This window comes from Myodes glareolus, chromosome 3, assembly GCF_982192425.1.
Source record: "Myodes glareolus chromosome 3, mMyoGla1.1, whole genome shotgun sequence".
In the NCBI taxonomy this organism is placed as follows: Eukaryota; Metazoa; Chordata; class Mammalia; order Rodentia; family Cricetidae; genus Myodes; species Myodes glareolus.
Window position 1 is genome coordinate 32,582,172 of NC_142028.1, and position 21,890 is coordinate 32,604,061.

Below are 21,890 nucleotides of genomic sequence, written 5' to 3' on the forward strand. Positions count from 1 at the left end.
ATATTTCTTATCAGTGAGTGCTTGTCTTATTTTTCTAACTGTTTCAACAGGAAATTGAACTACTTTAGAAAACGATTAAGAAATCCGTATGTAACTCATTCTGATGTCTGCTTCCACAGAGTATCTCTGACAGTGTTTCACTGAAAGGTGTAGGGCGTTTCTATGGTGCTGCAGATCCGACAGGAGAGACGAGAGTACACGGACAGGTAGAAGGTAAGAACTGCTTTATTTAAAGCCATCTGACGGGTCTCTATGTAGAGTATCGTGTGTTGTCATCTGAGTTCATAGAAGGAAGCAGTGGTAAATTGTGTATGAATTCCCAAGGTCCAGCAGCAGGGTACTGGGAGTGTTGCTAAGAGCTGCCTGGCACCTTTAGTTCACTGGAGGCAGCTCCCAAGCTTGAGGGAAAGGGCACTAAAGACAAGGACAGCAGTGGGTGCAGAGGACAGACGATGCAAGAAGGGCATGCTTCCTGATTGGTGGGGAAGTACAGTCAGCCTGTAGATGAGAACAGCGTTTGCTGTGTGGGGTGGTGCCCGCCCTTAATCCCAGCAGAGTCAGGCAAACCTCTGTGAGTTCAAGGCCTGCCTGGTCTACAAGAGCTAGCTCCAGGACAGCCAGGGCTGTCCTGACAGAGAAACCCTGTCTCAAAACAAACAAACAAACAAAACTACCTGCTGGAAGCTGCCTCTGCTTCTGTGTCTGCAGTGCAAGCTTGAGGACCTGCATTTAAACTTCACAACACATGTTAATAAAGTAATCCCTGCCTCAAATAAAAGGTGGCATTTGCTTGTAATTCTGGGCAGGGAAGGCAAAGACAGGCAGATCTGTAGGCTTTGCTGACTAGCCAGCCTAGCCTGCTCAGAAAGTACCAAGTCAGTGAGAGATTCTGTCTCAAAAACACCAAGAACTACTTCCACAAAAAAACAAAAACAAACAAACAAAAAACAAAAAACCACAGTGGACAGCATCTGAACAGCCATGGGCTCTGTGTGTTCCTGTAGACACATGCACTCAGTCCTCTCTTCCCTCCCTCTCCACCACACACCCACCCACCATAGTACATGGTAGAGATATCAGGGGAATGGGTTATAGAAAGTCTCTGTTCCAGGCATCAGATGATATTGAATAATGTTCTCAGCCTTTGAGTTGGTGTAATCTATGGGTCTGTACATTTCAAAAGTGTCCTTGGTAGTCACAGGGATGATGGGACAGAGACAGAGATGGACGGTGAACAGCTGACAGTGTGGGGGCTCAAACTGATTGGCTCTGGACCTGCACCATCCCAGTTCTCTATGGTTATTGCTCTTCTGTCAGCCGCGTGCAGTGTTTAACGTAGCGTGGCTTTTTCTGTAAACACGAGTTCATACTTTCCCATGTTGACCAAGGACTCAGGTCAGATCCTGAGGTGAGGTTGGAATGGCTGTTGAGAGTGCTAAAGACAGCCCGAGATGATTTGGTTCTGGACCTGTGATGTCAGGGTTGTGGCTCTCAGTTGCTGGAATCTTTAACAGAAATGTGACTTTTTTCCCTGAGAACGTTAGTTGACAGTTCTCCCAGTTGGCCAAACATCTCAATTTCTGCATGGAAAGTCAATTATGCTTGGATGTCCTGTGGTCCTGGGAGACACACTTCTAGAATCTTCTAAAGATGGGGATGAGTAGCAGAAATGCATCTCTAGGAAGAGTGGGTAGAGCCTTGGGGGGGAAATCCTGAATCATATCATATCTGAGCCATTAGGATCTGAGTTTTATTTATTAATTGTCTCTCTATATCTTACAAAATGTGTTCATGTGACATATAAGTATAGCAGGAGTATTATTCCTAAAGTTAAAAAGGAAAATAAAAGTAAATCCTGAAGTAAAGGAAACATGCCTTCTTAACTGATTAAAACAAATCACCCTCTGACCAGCCTGACTGTATTTCCCTCTTGTGTACGTGGTCATTTGTACTCTGCGAACTGTTTTGTTTGAAGTTCATAGTATTATTTTGTCTCTTCTTCTTGCCAGTTCAAACCCAGAGACCTAACTTCATGTGGATTACCTAGTTCTAATTTTAGAAGATTGGTCTAAATTTGATCCTACTTCTTTCTTTAAAGATTTATTTTAGGCGGTGGTGGCGCACGCCTTTAATCCCAGCACTCAGGAGGCAGAGGCAGGTGAATTTCTGTGAGTTCGAGGCCAGCCTGGTCTACAAGAGCTAGTTCCAGGACAGGCACCAAAAGCTATAGAGAAACCCTGTCTCGAAAATCAAAAAAAAAAAAAATTATGTATGTGAATTTGCCTTTGAGGGATTATGTGCACCCATGTAGACTGGAGTTCACATGGAGGCCAGAAGAGGATATTAGATCCCCTGGACTTGTAGTGCCAGTAGTTGTGTGTAGAAGGAGCGGTGGGTTGCTTCCTGCCGCCCGCCTCCCAGCTAGCTTTACCCCTGAAATAATTACACGGAAACTGTATTCTTTTAAACACTGCTTGGCCCATTAGTTTCAGCCTCTTATTGGCTAACTCTCCCATCTTGATTAACCCATTTCTATTAATGTGTGTAGCACCACGAGGTGGTGGCTTACCAGGAGGATTCTAACCTGCGGCTCTCTCAGAGAGGAGAGTCATGGCATCTACCTCATTGCCTTCTTCCTCCCAGCATTCTGTTCTGTCTACTCCACCTATCTAAGTTGCTGTCCTATCAAAAGCCAAGACAGTTTCTTTATTAACCAGTGAAAGTAACATGTAGACAGTTAACCCTCCTCCATCAGTTGTGAGCTGCCATGTGGGTGCAAAAAACGAAAACGAGGTCCTCTGTAAGAGGAGTACGTGCTCTTAAGTGCCACGTCATCTCTCCTGCCTCTTATAATTACTTGGGGATAATTACTTCATCTGTCCAATTATCTTGGTATTATATTACATTTTAGTTTGAGTAGCCAAGTGGAAATTCACATTATAAAAGAAAGCAAATAATAATATAGTTTGACTTTTAATTTCCCTCTACAAAAATTGTCTATTTTTGTGTATCTGATAATAGAGACAGAAGAACACATTAAGATTTCATAGGTTTTATAGGTAGAGCCAAATCTTCTTATTTTATAAGTAGGAAGGGAAATACATGGTATATCAACAGGAGTCTCTTGGTAATGTCCATTTTCCTCTCACTGGTGAAATAGGAATATTATTTAATTTAAAAAGTATAACTTATAGTAAATAATGCAAGAGTTCTTGTTAGAAGATAGTGATAAAAGTGGAGTCTTTAAACATGTAAGACTTTCTTTAAGTAATTTAGTATGTCCAAGTAAGTACACAGACATTGCAAAATTATGGTTAATGGAAGGACCACACATCATGTCTTCAGTGTGGTCTTACTAAAGCCAAAATTAACATTTTTTTCATTTATGAATATATCAATAAAATTAATATCTAAATGTTGAATTATTTAAGAAGCATAAACAGTGAGAGAAATTTTTTTTTTCGAGACAGGGTTTCTCTGTAGCTTTGGTGCCTGTCCTGGAACTAGCTCTTGTAGACCAGGCTGACCTCAAACTGAAAAAGATCCACCTACCTCTGCCTTCTGAGTACTGGGATTAAAGGCATGCGCCACCACCGTTCAGCTATGAGAGAATTTTTGTTACCTGGGTTTTGAGTCAGTTACTTGAGGTAGACAGTTGTCAATGTAGCCGAAGATGGGTGTCACCTAGCGAAAGTCCTCTGGATGTGCTCTTCGAGGGTGGTGCAAGTTGGAGGTGAGATAAGAGTTTATCTCATGGTTTGAGTGCAGGAGGTGGATACCAGTGTTTTGTGGAGTCCTTCCTTTCTAGGCTGAATGACGTCTTTCTCAATTGATGGAGCCCTCTTTTTTTTTTTTTAGTTCTTGATCTACCAATTTCTTCTCCCCTGGAAGCTCACTTTGGAAAGGTGCTAAACGATTCTGAGTTTTTAATTACCATATTTAAAAGTCTCTTAATAATTGTGTCTATTTCTTTCATTTTTATTTTTAAATACTTTTTAATTCTTTGAGAATTTCTTTTTTATGCATTTGATATCTCCTAGTGTAATTTAAGAATGTTCATTTTATTTAGTGGCTGAAATTTTTTTCATATACTATATTTTTTGATCGTATCCTTTCTCTTCCTTTTTACCCACTCAACTTCATGTTCTTCAAAAATAAAACAAAACAAAAACCAGCCAACAAACAAAAGTACAAGAACCATGGAATCTGTTTTGTGTTGGCCGACTGTTCCTGAGCATGGAGCCTGCCCTGGAGTATGGTTGACATACCCGGTGACCCTCCCTTGGAGAAAACTGATTTCCCTCTCCCAGCAGGCATAGATTGTAAACAGTGTCTTGGTTAGGGGTGGCACTTTGTGTCCCCTTCCCCTTCTTCTTTATTCTGGGATCTTGTCTTACTTGAACACGTGCGTGTCTTGTGCATGTTCTCAAAGTTTCTGTGGGTTCATGTGTCTGCCAGCCCTATTGTGTCTGGAGGATGTCATTTCCCTTGGAGTCATCCACCACCTCTGGCTTTTAGAATCATTCCACCTCCTCTTCCGCACAGATCTCTGAGCCTTGAGAGTAAGGACTTGATAAAGACATCCCTTTTAGGGCTGAGTGCTCCAAAATCTCTCACTTGGCACGTTGTCCAGTTCTAGGTCTCTGTGCTGATTCCGTCTTCTGCTCAAAAAAGCTTCTTGCTGAGGGTTCAGCAGTGCACTCATCTCTCATCCACTCCGATTTCTTTTGTTGTTGTTTGCTGCGGGAGCTACTTTTGCTCCTTCAGCCAATAGCCTTTGAGATACCAGCCCACTGGGGTGTGGTATCTTTTGCTTTAAAAAAGCAACAGCAGCCCTCCACTCGCTCTCTTGCTTCGGATTCCGCTTCTGGCTATCAGATGCTTTTCCTGGTCATGCAGGAGGCCGTTGCCTAGGACGGTGATCTGTAAGTTTTTTCCCTTTGAATAAATAACCCTTTTTATTAATCATAATTCCAAACTGGTGTGGGATTGTTTTGTGACTTCATTAGTTGTTGCTGTTTTGTTTTTTGTTTTGTCTTGTTTTGTGTTTTTGAAACAGTGCTTTATCTGTAGCTTTGGAGCCTGCCTTGGAACTAGCTCTTGTAGACCAGGCTGGTCTCAAACTCACAGAGATCTGCCTGCCTCTGCCTCCTAAGTGCTGGTATTAAAGGTGTGCGACACCACCACCCGGCTTCTCCAGTTTCTTGAAGGCAGTCATGCTGATTGGGATGAAGTGGAATCTAAGAGTAGCTTAATTTGTGTTTCCCTGATGACTAGGGATATTCAAGACTTTTAAAGAGTTATTAACTATTTGCATTTCTTTTGAAAGCTATCCATTTTATTAGCCCATTTGTTGGTTGGTAGTTTGTTTCTTTGGTATTTAACTTCTGCAATTCTTTGTAAATTCTATATATTGGCCCTCTTTTTTGAAGTAGTTGGTAAAGTAACCTTCATATACATTAGCAGTATACTCTCAGAAAAAGAAATTAAGAAAAATATCCCATTTATAATAGCTTTGAAGAATTAAGTATACATGAAATATACCTAACTGAAGATGTGAAAGGCCTTTCCAATGAGAATGTCAAGACTTTGACAAACAAAACCCAAGAAGATGCCAGATGATGGAAAGAACTTCCATGCTCCTGGACTGGTGGTATTAATGTCATGAAAATGACAGTGTGACCAAAATTAACCTACAGATTTAGTGCAATAACCATCAAAACCCCCATGTCATATTTTACTAACATAGAAAAAAAATCTAAGAACTTATAAGGAATCATAAAGTACCACAAATAACCAAAGCAATCCTAAGGAATTGTAATGCAGCTGGAGGTATCACAATATCTGATCTCAAATTACACTTATAGAGCTAGAATGCTCAAGGCAGACCTCTTGGCATAAAAACATGCATGTGAGCAGTTGAGCAGACTGGAAGACCAGAGGTAGACCAGCAGACTATGGCCACCTATGTAGTGAGAGGCATCTTTGACAAAATCTAAAACATGCAATGGGAAAAGAGACCTTTTAACAAATGGTGTTGACAGAACTGAATATCTGCCTGCAGAAGAGTGAGGTTAGATTCGTGCCTCTCCCTGTACAGAATCAGTTTGAGATGAGCATCAAAGGCCTTAAAACAAACCCTTAAATTCTAAGACTTCTAAAAGGAAACATAAGGGAAATCAGGCATGGCGGCCGATGCCTTTAACCCCAGTATTCAGAGGCAGAGACAGAGGCAGAAATATCTCTGAGAGTTCAAGACCAGCCTAATGTACATGGTGAGTTCCAGGACAGGACTATTCAGTGAGGCCCTCTTTTGAAAAAGCAAAAACAAAAGCTGTCCAAGCAAAGACAGAAAACCTTTGAATACTTTTGAATGAGTAAGAAGTTTGAATAGGACTTCAGCAGCACAGGGGAAGCCCCAGATACCACTAGAGGGGCTGCATGGAGTCAAGTTTCTGCATAGCAAAAGAACTTATTAACAGAGCAAGCAGATAGCCCATAGAATGAGGGAATCATTCTTAATAGAAATTTTCCTACTTTATGTTGGTCACTTTGTCCAGTGAGAAAGCAGCCAGATTTAACATTTGAATCAAATTGAGTCACCGAGTCCCAAATGACTCATTCAGGAAATGTAGGCCAGTTTTCTGTGAATGTTACAAAGAGTAGATCAGTGTTTTTAGAATGCCGTATTGTTAATACCAGAGAACCAGGTTCCATGTTTTATCAACATACTGAATTTTGACCTTAGGAATTTTTATTTTATGGTCACTGGTGTTTTGCCTGCATGTATGTCTGTGAGGGTGTGGGGTCTCCTGGAGCTGGAGGGAGGAGCACATCTGTGTTGGAGCTGATGAAGAGGGAATGCTAGGGAACTCGTGGTGGCGTCAGTACGTTGGCATCACGTTAGGTTATTGTGCTTCGGATGTTGCTGGAGTTAGAAGTGGTGTTAGCATTTGATTTACCGCAGCCACTCAACTGTCCTCTGAATACCTAGCAAGCATCAGGTCTCACTATTACATTAGTTAGATTAGAGTGATTAAATGTGAAAGCCTTTGCTGTCTTTCCAGATAGCTAATTTTCTGATGAAGTAGTTGTTTCATGAAAATCTGTTAAAGACTAACATAGTTGACAGCCAAGGCAAACGAATTTAAAGCTCAAAATTATGGTTCATTTCTTTTTTTTTTTTTTTTTTTGATTTTTGAGACAGGGTTTCTCTGTGTAGCCTGTCCTGGCACTCGCTGTGTAAACCAGGCTGGCCTTGAACTCACAGAGCTCTGCTTGCTTCTGCCTCCCGAGTGCTGGGATTAAAGGTGTGCGCCAATATGGTTCATCTCTTAATTGCTAATTTAAGTATTAAACCAATTTTGAAATAAAAGTTTATTAATATATATGATGCCAATATCTAACAACTCAGTTTACTTTTTCCTTTTGGTAATCCTTTAATATTAAAAACACGTACATTATTTCTTAGATGTGGCTTATATACCTTCTTGCATGAGTGGATCAAGAAACTTTAAGATGGCTAAACTAGAGGAATCAAGAAATGTAGGCATTCCAGTAGCCCACAAGGGTATGGAAAAAAAAACTGGTATTTTTATTACCTATTATTCTACAAGTATATATCCAACCTAGTCAATTTAGAAAATTTTCCCTGTTGAGAAGTGAATTCTACTTTCAACTGAACTATTAGCCCATCTTTGTACTTTCTAAATTGTAGGGTGAATTGAAGAACGTGATAAATGCTTGTAGTATAATCTAATGAGCCATCCTGGTGTGCTGCATTAAGACATGCTTTTGCCATCGTCTCTGAAATAATCGTCGCAGTTGTAACTCGGTCCGCTGACTAACGGTCACATTTCTGTCTGCTCATCAGCATGTTGACATCGGCAAATACCCGGTTCTGTTTTAGTTACAGTCATTGGAAACTCCTCACTTTGAGTCCTTCCTGCATGATTTGTCAAACTTACCCTCTTGTTCCTTATTGAATATATTTCTGACATGTTGCTGGTCTAAGCAGAGGAGGGTGGCAGGGTTGATAATGGTAACTGCATAAATAGACAGTTGGTGTACCATGTTTTTAATTACATATAATTTCCCCTTTGCTTTTTAGAGACCCTCAGGAAGTATCCAGTCATGGAGGTATAATAATATTTTCATCATAAATTTAACTACATGTTATGAAATATATATTTCTTAAATGTGTATTTAGCAATTTAACAAATTACTTTTAACAAGTTAACTGTTTCCAAACCCATCCAGCCTGGCATCAAAAAGCCGGATCCTGTTCTGAACAAAACAGCAGGAATGAAGGATGTACAAATGTTCAAATCAGGTAAATTGTGTAATACTCTAGGGGAAGGTACACTAAATATTGGAAATGCTCAGTCTTCTGATTCCTAAACATTTTTTACTCCCAGTTTGGACATTATTATTGGTATCCGTCAGTGGTAAGGAACACAGTTCCCCACTCTCACCCTTGGAGGTCGGAGGAGTTCCCGGAATCGCTTAGGGACTTCAACTCAGTCAAACTCTGAGTTTGTGGCTTTGACACACACATACAAAAAAAAGTTTTAGGGCTAGCCAGGATGAAGCAGAATTGGGGTTTTGCTAAAAGTAGAAGACATTCAGGAAATGAATGAAAGCACAGCTAAGCTTGGATATGCACGTCTCGTTGAGCCGTAATTTACTACAAGACCTTCTGAGTGTAGCTCCTAAGCAGAGGAGTCAAAAGAGAGACTCTCAGGGAAAGAGGAAGACATGCACAAGTGTGGATGTGGGCTTCTCAGGGAACCATGGTGTTTAATCGTTAGCCAGACAGTGGCTCTCAAGTTACATCCATTGCAAAGGGCTTTTAGAAACCTTTTTTCCCACTTCCACTTGTCTCATGTTTTGATAATAAGATTATAAGGTGACTCCCGAAGCCCCTTGAATGGAATTATAAGTCTAAACAAGAGCCATGCAAAGGGGTTATATCATTTAGTGTAAACAGGGTTTCTGGTGAGACCCCTAGAAACTGTAGGTTTACAGCTGAGAAAAGAGAAGTCTCAAATGCAGTGGTCCTCAACCTTCCTAATGTTTTAATACAGTTCCTCATACTGTGCTGACCCTCAGCCATAAAATGATTTCGATGCTACTTAATGTAACTATCTGGTAATGCAGGATATCTGATCTGAGACCCCTAAAACAGAGGGTCTCAGCCCTAGGATGAGAACCGCTGTTCAGCAGCTGGTAGTCATTGCTCTTGACTCCCTGCTTCTCCGCTGACTGGGGACATAGCCAGATGCTGTGGCGGTGGCTCCTTTCTTTTGGCCCCATAATTGTCACTATCTGTTTTGAAGTGTCCTTACAAGAACAAAAAGGATTTTTTAAATGCAAGCTTCAATTCAGATGTCCTTACTGTAATATTTCAGAATCCTGATACTTTCTGGGGATTCATAAAGATTAATTATGAGATTGTAAGGTTTTTTTTTTTTTTAGCCTCCCAAACTTTGAAAATACTTGCTGGAGAGTTGGACACAGTGCTGCATACCTGTGGACCTAACATCTTAGGAAGCTGTAGTGAGGATCACTTGAACCATGGATGCAGTGTGTGTGTGTGCGCGCGTGTGCGTGTGTGTGTGCGCGTGTGCGTGTGCAGACACTCGGAGCTTCACAGAGTGGACTTGAGTCTTAAAATGACAGAAATCCATCAGCATAGTGGCGGGAACATTTCAGGTGTAGCAGTGTTCAGCGGCAGAGGTGTGAGAAGTGCAGTGATTCCAGAAGCCTGAGTCACTGTAGGAGAAAGAATGGTGTGCACTGTGAGGTTATGTTTCTCTGGTATTTTTAGTGCCTCTTTCCAGGATGTATTTATGTTGAGGGAATTTGTGCATGAATCCTTGAGATTTTTATATGCAGTGAATTTGGTTCCAGGTAGTGTCTCTGAATGGTTTGTTGAAGTTTTGGATAATTGAAAGTATTTCCTAAGGTAGTAAATATTTAGCTTTGTAGCTAATGATTAAACAATTTTTTGTTTATTTTCCTATATTTATAAAGACTTTATCTAGTTAAGTTTATTTTATCCGAATATGCATTTGTCTGCAGAACCAGACTTAGAAGAGCAGAAAAGGCTGAGTGGCAGTGAAGACAGCCAGCAAAAGGTACGTGAAAGCTTAGTCCAGATTTTCTGTGCTCATGACTCTGTGTTACAACATGTTGGATGAGTACCATTCAGACTAGCCTTTTAGAATCAGTATATTATAATATAATATTTAATTTAAAAATTTTTTATTCCATGGGGGGCAAGTGCATATGTGTGCAGGGACCTGCAGAGGGCAGAAGAACCCTTGGAGCTGGAATTATCTGCAGATATTAGCTTAACAGTGTCCTGAGACCCAAACTCAGTCTTCTGCAAGAGTATGTGCTCTTAACCAATGAACCATTTCTCTAGCCCCTAATACTTCATTTTAAAAACATTATAACTAGTTATCAAATTTAAAATAGGACTAGGGAGATTCTTTTTGGATAGAAGTACTCACTGTATAAGAATCTGTAGACCTGAGTTCAAATCCCCAGCACTCATTACAAAAAGCCTAACATGGACATGTGTATTGATAACCCTGGCACTGGGGCAGTGATAGCTGATTCTGGGAGCTCAGTAGCCAGCACCGAAATGAAAAACTTCAGCTTCAGTAAAAGGCTGTGTGTCGGTAGAGTAAGGCAGAGTATCAGAGCAGACACTAACGTTTCTGTCTGGCCTCAGGACTCACACTCATGTCCACACTCATGCACACACAGGTGTGTTTGCATGCATGCATCCTTCACTCCACTCTCAGTGCCCTCAAAATAGCTAAACTGTTCTCCAGCCAGCACATAAAACAACCTCAGTCGCCTGTTAAGAGAGTTCATACCTCTGGAGTGAGGCCTGAGGTATTGGGGTAAATGCATTAACTTTCAAATTTTATTTCATTGTTAGAAACTGGTAGATATTCTAAATGGTTTCATCCACCGTGCCCATCGAACAGAGACTATTAGATCTGGACTTAATATCAGTGAATACACCATCGTTGTTTATAGTGGAAATTGGTGTTGCTCTTCTGTTTAATTGCTATTTATTGACTTCGGCACTTAATAGTGTGCCTCCTCCCCACTTAGTGAGCTTTAGGAAAAGGGCCGGTGTACTCTTTAATGAATGATGAGGTAAGCCTTGGAATATTAAAACAAAACCCTCCTCTAAGTTGTTTTTCATAAGGGTGGCATGTAAATATAGTGCAGATAAACAATAGACACGTTCAGTCTGCTGCTTCATAACATCCTGCTTTAGAGTGAGATAAGTCAGCTCGTACTTCCTAGTTACAGCCTAGTGATTTAGTTTACCAGTGAAAATCTCAATTGTTTTCTAGTTTTTCTTTGTGTGTACTCAGTATTTAAAAGTAAGGTTCTTTTTTTAATCTACATCCTTAAAGAAGAACTCCTGAGAATAAAATTTTGCATATCATCCATCTTTCTCAATATACAAAACATAAGTCTCCAGTGTCAAATCTAAGTCATGGTTAAACTGTCAAGTGGTAAAAATCAGTGAAAACTAAGGGCTTTTAAAAAGAATAATTCCTCTTCCATTGAATAATGACTTTTATTTTATTTTGCTTGTGGGTGTGTCTGGCCTGTATGTTTGTATGTGTGCTGTGTGCATGCTTGGTGCCGTCAGAGGGCAGAAAAGGACGCTGGATTCCTGGGGATAGTTGGTAGCTGCCGTGTGAGTGCTGGGAACCAAATCAGTACTCTTAGCCATGAAGCCCTCACAAAAAAGTCTTTTGAAAAGTAAATTATCCTTGCTGTCAACTTTTCTTTAAAGGCTGAAGAAAAAAGAAAATACAAAAATAACGAAGCAAAATTATCAGGAAGTCTGTACAATGGTGCTGCTGACAGTGTTGAGAATGGAGTAAATCAGCAGAGTGGAAAAACTGATGACCAGCAGTTTCCTATGAAGGGAAATAAAGAACATGATAGGTAAGATTATGCAGTATTTAGCAGTGTATATGTATTTGTTACTGTCCTATAAAACCTGTTCTAATTTGGACTACTGTTCACTATTAAATAATGTTATGCATATATTAGACATATTCAGCCTTACATGATTATCAGAAAAATATAAAAGGACATGTTTTTTCTACTTACATTAATATTTTAGAAAATAATTAGAATTGGCAAAAGTGGAGGCTTTCTGACTGCTGACAAGTGGAATGGTAAGTACTTTTGCAGTTGGTTCAGCAGCGTGTATCATAGCCTGACATGCTCCTTTCTAGTGCCTGAAGTGTCATTCTGGGATCAAATCCTCTGAAATAGGAGACCATGACTTACAAATGCACATGCGTTCATATACAATGTTTGTATATTGTGTTACACATGATAGGTAACTAACATAATGGATGTTAAGGGTATGTTATATATGTTTTGCATATTTACCTAAATATGTTACATGTCTGCATATTTTAAGAATATGTATTTGAATATATCTTAAAGTTGGAGGTAATCTAAATGCTTCTTAAAAAGGGAAGTATTAAGTGTTCTGTCAATCATCAGGTTATTCTGATTGACCAGCCTTTATATGTGACTTGACCTTTTTCTCAGATTTCTTTATTGTGTTTTTAATGTTTTGACTATAGTGTATTGTAGAGTTTCTTTTCTAATCCTATCTGTTTTAAGTTCTGTAGGCTTCTTGTATTTGGATGGACATCTCTTTCTCTGGATTTAGGGAGTTTTGTTTTACACCTTCACTGTGGTATTATTTTTCTTCTTCTATAGATGCCCGTTGTAGATAACTGTTGAAGGTTAGTTCTTTTCATGGTGTCCCAAAGTGTACACATGCTCTATTCCCTTTCTTATTTTATTTTATTTTATTTATTTATTTTTTTCTAAAATTTCTGATTGACCTTTACTGAGTGGTCCAACTCTCCTCCTTGTCACCCAGTCCTGGCTCTTTCCGCTGAGGAGTTTGCTTGGCTTCCTGAGTGTTTCATTCCCAGCACCACCTCAGTCTGGCTTTTCTCTCGCGATTCTGTCTCTTTATTTAATTTCATTTTCATATCATTGATTAGCATTTATATTTGCTTTAGGTCTTTGCTTTTGTTTTCTTGGGGTATATTCAGATCCTCTGGGTTGTTTCAGCATAATTATAATCTTTCCTTTTTTGTCTATGTGGTCTTCTGGGTTGCTCTCATTGGTATTTGTTGCTGTGGAACTAGTAGATTGAGGGCACATGTCTGGGTTTTTTATCTTTATTTCTATATTAGAACTTTTGTTCAACTCACCTTCTTTCAGTGTAAGCATTTCCAGTGTTCAGGAGAGGATTAAGTTGTAAGAGAATTGAGACTTGGTTTGTTTTATGGAACTTTTATTGATGCCTTGCAGGTTTGAAAATAGGTTACAGTTTTCATGAACAGACTTTATCCAACATCACCCCCTTGCTGGTTTTCTTCTGTTTCCTTCTAGTGTGGCTCGCCAAGTGTGGTTGCTCTGCCTTGAGTAAACTCTGGGCAGTGAGCATTGTGGGAGGAGAGCTTGGGAAGCTGGCTGTGTAGTTAGGTGGCCTGTGGAGCTGGGAGGGGCAGGCCCTCTCTGGAAACACTTCCAGGGTGGAAACAGGCTCACTTTGACCTCTTCAGAAAAGCTTTTCTTATCCTCAGATAAAACTTCTCATATAGCAACTCTGCAACATCACATGTGCCTTTATTGTATATTTATGCATTTGCTGTTAGCTAGTGTTTAATTGCCTTTTTTTTTGTTTTTAGTAAATTAAGGTGGAAAAGAATCAGAATTTCCCCAAAATTACTTTTCTTGAATCTTTGTCAGTAGAATTATTTGTAAGACACCAGCTTTTTTAATGGATTGTTTTAGAGGTCCTCCGTTGCTTATGAAGGAAATGAAGAAAAAGGAAAATGAAAAGTGGGTATCCAGAGAATCTGTCGCGATGCCAGTGACTGAGAAGTCTGCCTCACCACCCGGTGGTTCACCACACCTGCAGGATGGTTCCAGTCTAAGTGACACCGACCAAAGTGAAGCGAGGTAAGATCTGAGTTCTTTATTCCCTGTGAAGGAATATTAGCAGTGACACATCAGTCGTGGAAATAAAGCACACGTGGAAGTCTCCAGACAAAGAACTAACCAGTGTCACTGAAAGGGGAAGACAGGACAAGTGCGGGTTCAGTAAAGGGTCACCACGGCTGTCTGACTGCAGTGCGGAAGTGTGGACAGCGCCTCAGATCTCTATGCTGGGAATGATAATAGAAAAGTAGGCAACAGCTGGAGGAAGATGTGAGGTTTACGAATCGTCTTTAAAGGAGGCGTTTAGAATATGTTTGCATGGTGTCGGGATCAGCAGAGAAGTGTACGCCTACTCAGTGCGATTCGGGGTATGTGTCTAAGGTATTAAACGACATTTTCCCTGAAGAGTTATTATTAATTGTCTTCAGAATTTCTACTCAGATTTTTTTAAAGATTCATTCTGGTGTTAAGATTTCTCTAAATAAGTTGGGAAATGGAATAGGGATTAAACATGAAAATGATGTTCTGAAAGTTAAACTAGCATAGAAATTCAGTAAAATAAAAAAGTATAGAAACAATTCCTTGTAGCAAATGTCATTATATATATCATGTGATCAGTATTTCCTGAATGTAATGCAAATTACATTTTCATACAAAGCAATTTCCCAAAATTATTGAGGTATAAGTCTTTTTATTTAGAGAATATTTGATTCAGAAATAAGATTCAGAAATTATTAATAATTACAACTAAAAGTAGAATAATAGTGTGGATTCATTTACTACTGTATTACTGAGAAACACTTGAAGATAGGTAGGATTTTTCTTCACACTGTATATCTTGTTCCTGGGTTATGCTGGTAATTCAACACTAGGAAGACTGAGGCAGTTAGCTCATCATGAGTTCAAGACCAGCCTGGACAGCTCTCTGAATTCCAGGCTTGCCTAGGCTACAGAGTTAGACCTTATCTTTAAAACAAAACCAACCCAAAAAAAGATTTCCTAATGTAAGGACTGGAGAAGCACTTCCCACATTGGCTGTAAACACAGAACTATTTTTATTGCAGATACAGGAGCGGCAGATAGGAGCCAGCAGTGTAGCTTAGATGACAGCATTTGCCACCGAGCCCGAGGACCTGAATGTGATGGGGAGAACCAGCTCATACATGTTGTTCTCTGACCTATAACACATATGTGTACACATACGTGCATATACATACACTAAAAAGAAATGTAAAAAGCTTTTCTCCCCCCACGTGGTATTTTAACTGTAAAAACAATCATCATATAATTAATTTATATATAAGCAAAGAAATTCATATGTATTCACGACTCAGTAACCCCAAACAAGCTTTTCTAGTTTCTTCTTTTTTTTTTTCTCTCCTCTAAGGGTTTCTTTCTTTTGTTTGTTTATTTATATTTTATTCGTCTTACATTTCAACCAGAGTTCTCCCTCCCATTCTTCCTCCCACCTCCTCTCCACATTCCCCCCAAGCCCACTCTCCATCTACTCCTCCCAAAGGGTAAGGCCTCCCATGGGGAGTCAACAAAGCCTGGCACATTAAGTTGAGATGAGACCAACCCCTCCCCCCTGCATCGAGCCTGTACAAGGCATCCCACCAGAGGGAATGGGCTCAAAAAAGCCAGTTCAAGCTCCAGTGATAGATCCTAGCCCCGCTACTATAGACCCCTCAGGTAGACCAAGCTCCACACCTGTCTCCCACAGGCAGAGGATCCAGTTCCATCCCATGCAGACTCCACAGCTGTCAGTCTCGATTTCATGAGTTCCCACGGGCATGGTTCAGCTGTCTCTGTATATTTCTATCAAAAAGTAAATAGCGTGTTTTTCCTTTACTTTTAGAACCAGAAAATTGATCTAAGCTTAATTCTTTCTGCCCTGAGTATATGACTATTGGTAGAGTGCTTGCCTAGAATAGACAAACCCTTATTTGATTGCCAGCAGCCCACTGTGGGCATTGGTGGCACACACTTAAATCCCCAGCACTGGTGGTCAGGGGAGGAGGCTCAAGGTCATCCTCAGCTAAGTAAAAAATATGTGTGTATATGTTTTAATTCCTTATTATGATATTAATAATTATTTTATTTTTACTCTCTGTTTGTAATCAAATTCCCTTATAGAAAAATATTTTATTTTAAATAGCCTGTAAACTTTATTAGTGAAAGAAATAAATTTCAAATGTAGAGGCTTTGTATAAAAGTCAATAATCTTAGATATTCTTTGTATTTCACATACTATTAGTCTTAAAGGATTTTTATGGGTTTGTTTTCTATTTTAGGCCCACAAAGAAAACATCTAATAAAAATAACAAGGTAATGTAAAAATAATAAAAACTGATATTTTGTTTTAAAATAAATTATGAAAGGTAGTGATATATAAGTTAAAAGATAAGAAAGATAAAGTGAAAAAATAAGTGTTATGGAAAGACTTGGCCTTAAAAAGGAAGAAGCAGTGCCATAAATAAAGGCATCCTTCTGCCAACTGCCAGCTCTTTTAAGAAATGTCTATTTCTGCTTGTATAAAGCATTATTTCATGTATAATGTAAATATTAGGGAAACAGTTTAAAATAGTGTTTATTTTGTAGGTCAGAAAGCAAGTAGCTGCTGTGGACGACATCAATGACTTGACCGAGTCGTCTGAAACCGCCTCCGAGGACTGTGAGCTCCAGGGCCCCGATTATGAGAGCGTTTTGTGTGAAATCGAGCATCTCAGGCTGGAGTGTAGAGGTATGACACTTGTGTGAATGAATGGTCAGCCTTTCTGCACATGGTAATACATGCATACTTCGCTTCGCATTGACCCAGTACACCGCTGTGCATGTAGAAATAGACTTCATGTTACAGTAGTATGTGACCCTCAGCCAAAGTACTGTAGTCACGCTCACTGGGCTTTCCTTTGTAGGACTGACGCATCCAGTCTTTTCGTTGATCTTGCTTTTCTTCTGTGCCTTATTATCACTAGATGAGGTTACCTCGTGTGCTGGCTAGTTATATGTCAACTTGACACAAGCTGACGTCATGGGAGAGGAGGGAGCCTCAATTGAGAAATGGCCTCTATAAGATTCAGCCATGGGCAAACCTATAGAACATTTTTCTTAATTAGTGATTGATGCAGGAGGGTCCAAATTACTATGGGTAGTACCACCCTGGGCCGGTATTCTGTACTAAGCAAGTCATGTGGAGCAAGCCAGTAAGCAGCACCCCTCCATGGACACTGCATCAGTTCTTTCCTCAAGGATTCTGCCCTGCTTCTTCTGTTCCCGTCCTGACTCCTTTGATGCTGAACGGTGATGTGGAGCATAAACCCGATAAACCCTCTCCTCCCCAGGTTGCTTTGGTCAGTGTTTCATAGCAGAGTAACCCAAGACACCTGGTCTCTGTCTAGAGTACCATGAAACTAGAGGGCTGTTTCCCCTGCTAGCCCGCTTCATGCAAACAGTCTCTCTCTCTCTCTCTCTCTCTCTCTCTCTCTCTCTCTCTCTCTCTCTCTCTCTCTCTCACTGTAATTGTGTAATTGCAAAGATTCTGATCTGATCACATCAACCCTTGGCTACAAGGTTAGGTTTCTCAATCCTTTAGTTTTCTCCTGCCTTTTCTGTGTCCTAGTTGCTGTCTTAGAAGCTTGCTCTTGCAGTAGCCTCTTTTATTTTGCACAGCATCAGCAAGGCATATTGATATATAAAGGGCCATTTGGTTAGTTTCAACATGTGTATTAAGCACATACCTAATAAACACCATAATCAAGATAATTAGCCAGTCTCTCACAAAAGCCTCTGCTCTTCTCCCGTGCTCCTGTTTTCCAGTCCACAGGATAGGAGAGATCCAGGGCTCTGTCTTCACAAACACGCTTGTCAGTATTTTAAGTCTTAGCTATTGTTAGAGGTGTATGATATGTATATCATCATGGTCTTAAAGTGCCTTATACTGCTGATAAATGTTGAACATTTTCTATGTGCTTATTTTCCTTGCTATGATGAACCCCTTTCTGATCTGTATCCATTATCTTGTGTTTGTCCAGTCTGACTAAGCAGAGTAGATATTCTTCTTGGTCCTGTGGGAGCAACAATGAGATTTCATGTAACCTTTTCAGGTGTTTTATCCTTGGTTCATGTAGTTTCCTCCTATACGCCCATTGCTCAGTGCTTGGCGAAGTATTCCAGGGGCCCTCCGCAGACCTGCAGGGTGCTCCTCTGCGTTGCTGCCTCCTCCCTGCTCTGTCCTGTGTTCTCACGCTTGTCTGAAGTGTAGGGAGCTCTACCTCAGCTCTTTGTCCTAGTGTGGTGAGAGCCAGAGACCTGGGACATTCATAGCGTCCATGTACTCCCTGTCTGCTAAGGATCATTGTCCTGAGAATTATTATTTGAGATTCTTTAACTGTGTTCATATGGGTTGTTTGAAGTGGAAACATGGCTTCATAGCTGCTTCCTCAACCTGGCTAAAAGTAGACTGAAAGAGGCCCCTTAAATGCTTTGTGCTTTCCGTTTTAAATCTAACATGGAACATTTGACTGAGTTTAGCCTAATTTGCTTAGCATGAAGATCTCCAGTTTTATCCAGTTTCATATGAAAAAACACTAGATGTATAATTCCATATTTTCTTTTCAGCTGAAAAGGAGCAAGGGTCTTCCCTGTGTTATCTGCAGAGCTTAGGTAATGTGTTTCACACTCTCGGCACCTACTGTGTGTTCCATCGGTGTGTAAGGAACATAGAAATGCAGTCTTTTAATATGCTCGCTCATTTTATTTGTCTCTTCTTTTCCCCGCTTCAGATATTGTTAGTCTACTGAAAATCCGGGACGCAGTTTATTCCTATAAAAGATTAATAGAATTTAAAAGAAGCCGTTGTGAACTACTTACAGGAAAACTTAAAAGAATGGAAAATAAATTTAAGGAATTGCAGAAGGAAGTATCAGAAACAAAAGAAGTAAGATCACTGCTAGAGCATGAAAAGGCGGAGTGGGAACAGGAGCTCTCCAATCTGAGGTGCGCCGTCTTGGTTTATTTCATTTATCAGTGTTTAACGTCCTGTGACATTCACTCTATGCGAGTGTGCGCTTATTGAGCACATGCCTTGGCATGTGTGTTGAAGTTGGGTGCTGACTTGGGAAAGTCAGTCTCCTTCCGCCATGTGGGTCCCCAAGATCCAGCTCAAGTAGTTGGGCTTAGAGCAGGCTCCGTTACCCACTGAACCATTTACCCAGCCATGATGGCCTAGCTTTAAATAAATGTTTTCACTGTTTATGATACAGAGATGTACTTGAATTTTGGCCTTTGTTGCTTGTCATGGAGTTTACAAAAGAGAAAATTTCTTAGTTTTCCAAAATGTGAAATTCTTGTAAGTAATATAGTGAACTTAACTATCTATTATTCTAAGAAGTAAACAGATATTCTACCATAGATTCCACTAAAATCATATTTTACTGGTTACATAAAAAACAAAACATTTTATTTATTGATCAGATAACTTTTTTTTTTCAAAGACAGGGTTTCTCTGTGTTGCCCTGTCTGTCCTGGAACTACAGCCTATGTAGACCAGGCTGATCTCAAACTCGCAGAGATTCACCTGTCTCTGCCTCCCGGCTGCCTCCCGGCTGACACCACCACTGTCAGCTGATGAAATAAGTTTTACAATTTGTTTTATATTAAATGTTAGTTGTTTTCTATGTAATTGTCTACTTTAAAAACTCTTCAGTATCTAATGTGAACTCTCGTGCTCATCACACGACCACGTGATTTCTTTGTTATACTTCATAGAAATTACAGGGAGAGGGAGGGAGGGAGAACCAATGTGTCGTTAGATGTCGTGAAGATTGCGTTTAATCTGTAGATAGCTCTTGGTAGTTTTTGCTGGGTTAATTCTGTCAGTCCCTGAGCATGGGGTGTCTGCCTTCTAGCATCTCCCTCTGGCGTATGTTTGCTGGAGATGCCTTTCACCTGTTGACGACTTTTGTTCTAAGTTGTATCGTGCTGTCTTATTTGGCTTTTAAGCTATTGTTAATGGCATTTTCCCCAGATTCCTCTCTCAAGAAATCCGTTTCTGGTGTAAAGACAGACTGCTGGTTTTTATATGTTGTTTGTTATATATAGCGATTTTGTTGACAGTGTGTATGAGGAGTAAGGATTGTCTGGTTTAGCTTCTCCCTCAGCTGCTCCAAGCCCTGCTGCCTTCCCAGGACTAACACCACAAGCATCGCCTTTCAGAGCCTGCCCTCCTTCTCCCATAACTACCCCAGATCCCTGTAATTTCCCTAGGACCTGCTGCACAACTCACAGCCACCCTAAGCCCCCACCACCTTCCCAGGTCTCCTCACTGCCCCCACATGGTGCCAGCATAGGTTTATTATCCTTGCCTCAGCCACTCCAAACACTCAGCCCTCCCAGAATCCCCTCCACATATGTTTCCAGAAAGGATCTTCCTTCCTCTTCTGGGTCCTCCAACCCCACTGCCTCCCCAGGACCCACGCCCAATACATCACCATTAATGGTTCTCCTTTTACCATCCCTTGGTCACCTCAAACTCCTGCCCCCTTCCAGGACTCCCTCCATACATGCTGCTAATAAAGACCACCTTCCTCCCTCCCCAAGGCCCCCAGACTGGACCTGTGCCTGAAACATTACCAGTAAGGCCTGTTCTGCTCTTTGGGACATCACAGCCCACCTCTCAGGACTGCGGTCACCCACATTGCAGACAGAGTTCTAATCTGCTTTCAGTTTTCATCTTCTCCTTACTTTGGTGCTATAAACCCACTATCCTGGGGCTCCCACCCCTTGCTTTGCAGAACTTTACCTCTTCCTGGTAAGTTGATCCCAAGCCTTCCATCCCTGGTTTTCCACCTCCTTCATCCAAAGATCTCCGTACTTCCTGCTTGCTCTGCAGAAAGATTGCCCACTGTGCCCCCTGGCTCTCAGAGCTGGCCATCCAGGATCCCTTTGCAGCTCTTGCTTGCAAGTAGAGTCCACACTTACCCTGCTCTTCAGCACCCCATCTCTGCCCACCTGAGGCCGAGTGCCGAGGCCGAGGCCCCTTTGTCCGGTGTTCTCATCTGAAGACCTGTGGGGAGCATCTCTTTGTGCCACAGACATTTCCCCCAGCATCTTGTTAAAGGTCTCTCATACCTTACTTAAGCCTGTCATATCATGGCATGTGCTAATCACCCTCCCCAGATGAGAGGGTCAGCCCCACCCACTGGAATCAAATCACTACATATTAGGACCCTCCCAACTTCCCAAGGCCACATCTCTGCTACCCAAGTCAATATAACTGCTATCTCACTCAGCACCTGTGTGAACACCCTCCTGCTGGACAAGAGCCCACAACCATGTGGGCCTTCAAGGCCCAATTCTCATAAAGTCTCAATCCACTATAGAATGTGCACTTGCTCCCCAAATAGTTCCCTTTTTTTTATTTACTTAACTTTATTTTATGTATATGGGAGTTTTGTCCACATGTATGTGTGTGCACTGCATGTGTGCAGTGGCTGCTGAGACCAGAAAAGGGCATCAGAACCCCTAGAACTGTTGCTCTAAATGGTTGTGAGCCACCATGTGGTTGTTGGAAACTCTACCTGGGTTCTTTGGAGGAGCAGCCAGTGCTCTACTGAGCCTTCTCTCTATCCCTACAAAGGATAGTTATTAACCTGTAACTTTACTGAATAAGTTCAAAATTTCTTTTTAATAATATTTACCAGACTTCTAGAAATTTGCCAGTTAAAGTTTTTATTCATCCTTGTTATCATCAAGAGCATATGGCCTTTAGAAGGGGTTGAAGTGAGGAATTAAACTCAAGAGTCAAAAAGAGAAACAAATATTTAACAACAGAGGTTTTATTAGGACACCACGTCACCATTGTGAGG

General features: G+C 40.7%; 1 protein-coding gene and 1 long non-coding RNA gene across 4 annotated transcripts in view; one reads left to right on the plus strand and one right to left on the minus strand.

Annotated features, from left to right (window-relative positions):
* Nucleotides 1–21,890, plus strand: part of Ankrd30a (ankyrin repeat domain 30A) — a 73,704-nt gene that overhangs the window by 23,937 nt on the left and 27,877 nt on the right. For 2 of the 3 annotated variants that reach the window (XM_048444419.3, XM_085686958.2), the window contains exons 12-21: nt 120–213; nt 7,472–7,570; nt 8,111–8,139; nt 8,260–8,332; nt 10,084–10,139; nt 11,834–11,988; nt 13,876–14,043; nt 16,317–16,350; nt 16,624–16,765; nt 18,807–19,020. In XM_048444419.3, the coding sequence (XP_048300376.3) occupies nt 120–213; nt 7,472–7,570; nt 8,111–8,139; nt 8,260–8,332; nt 10,084–10,139; nt 11,834–11,988; nt 13,876–14,043; nt 16,317–16,350; nt 16,624–16,765; nt 18,807–19,020 (1,064 nt within the window). The remainder of the gene's footprint in view (nt 1–119; nt 214–7,471; nt 7,571–8,110; nt 8,140–8,259; nt 8,333–10,083; nt 10,140–11,833; nt 11,989–13,875; nt 14,044–16,316; nt 16,351–16,623; nt 16,766–18,806; nt 19,021–21,890) is intronic. The other variant, XM_048444420.3, reaches the window with a different exon arrangement.
* On the minus strand, nt 13,356–21,014 carry LOC125407074 (uncharacterized). Its single transcript, XR_007234094.3, has 3 exons — nt 20,825–21,014; nt 15,733–15,840; nt 13,356–14,066 (listed from the first exon to the last, which is right to left on the minus strand). It is a non-coding gene; the product is annotated as an uncharacterized LOC125407074 (long non-coding RNA).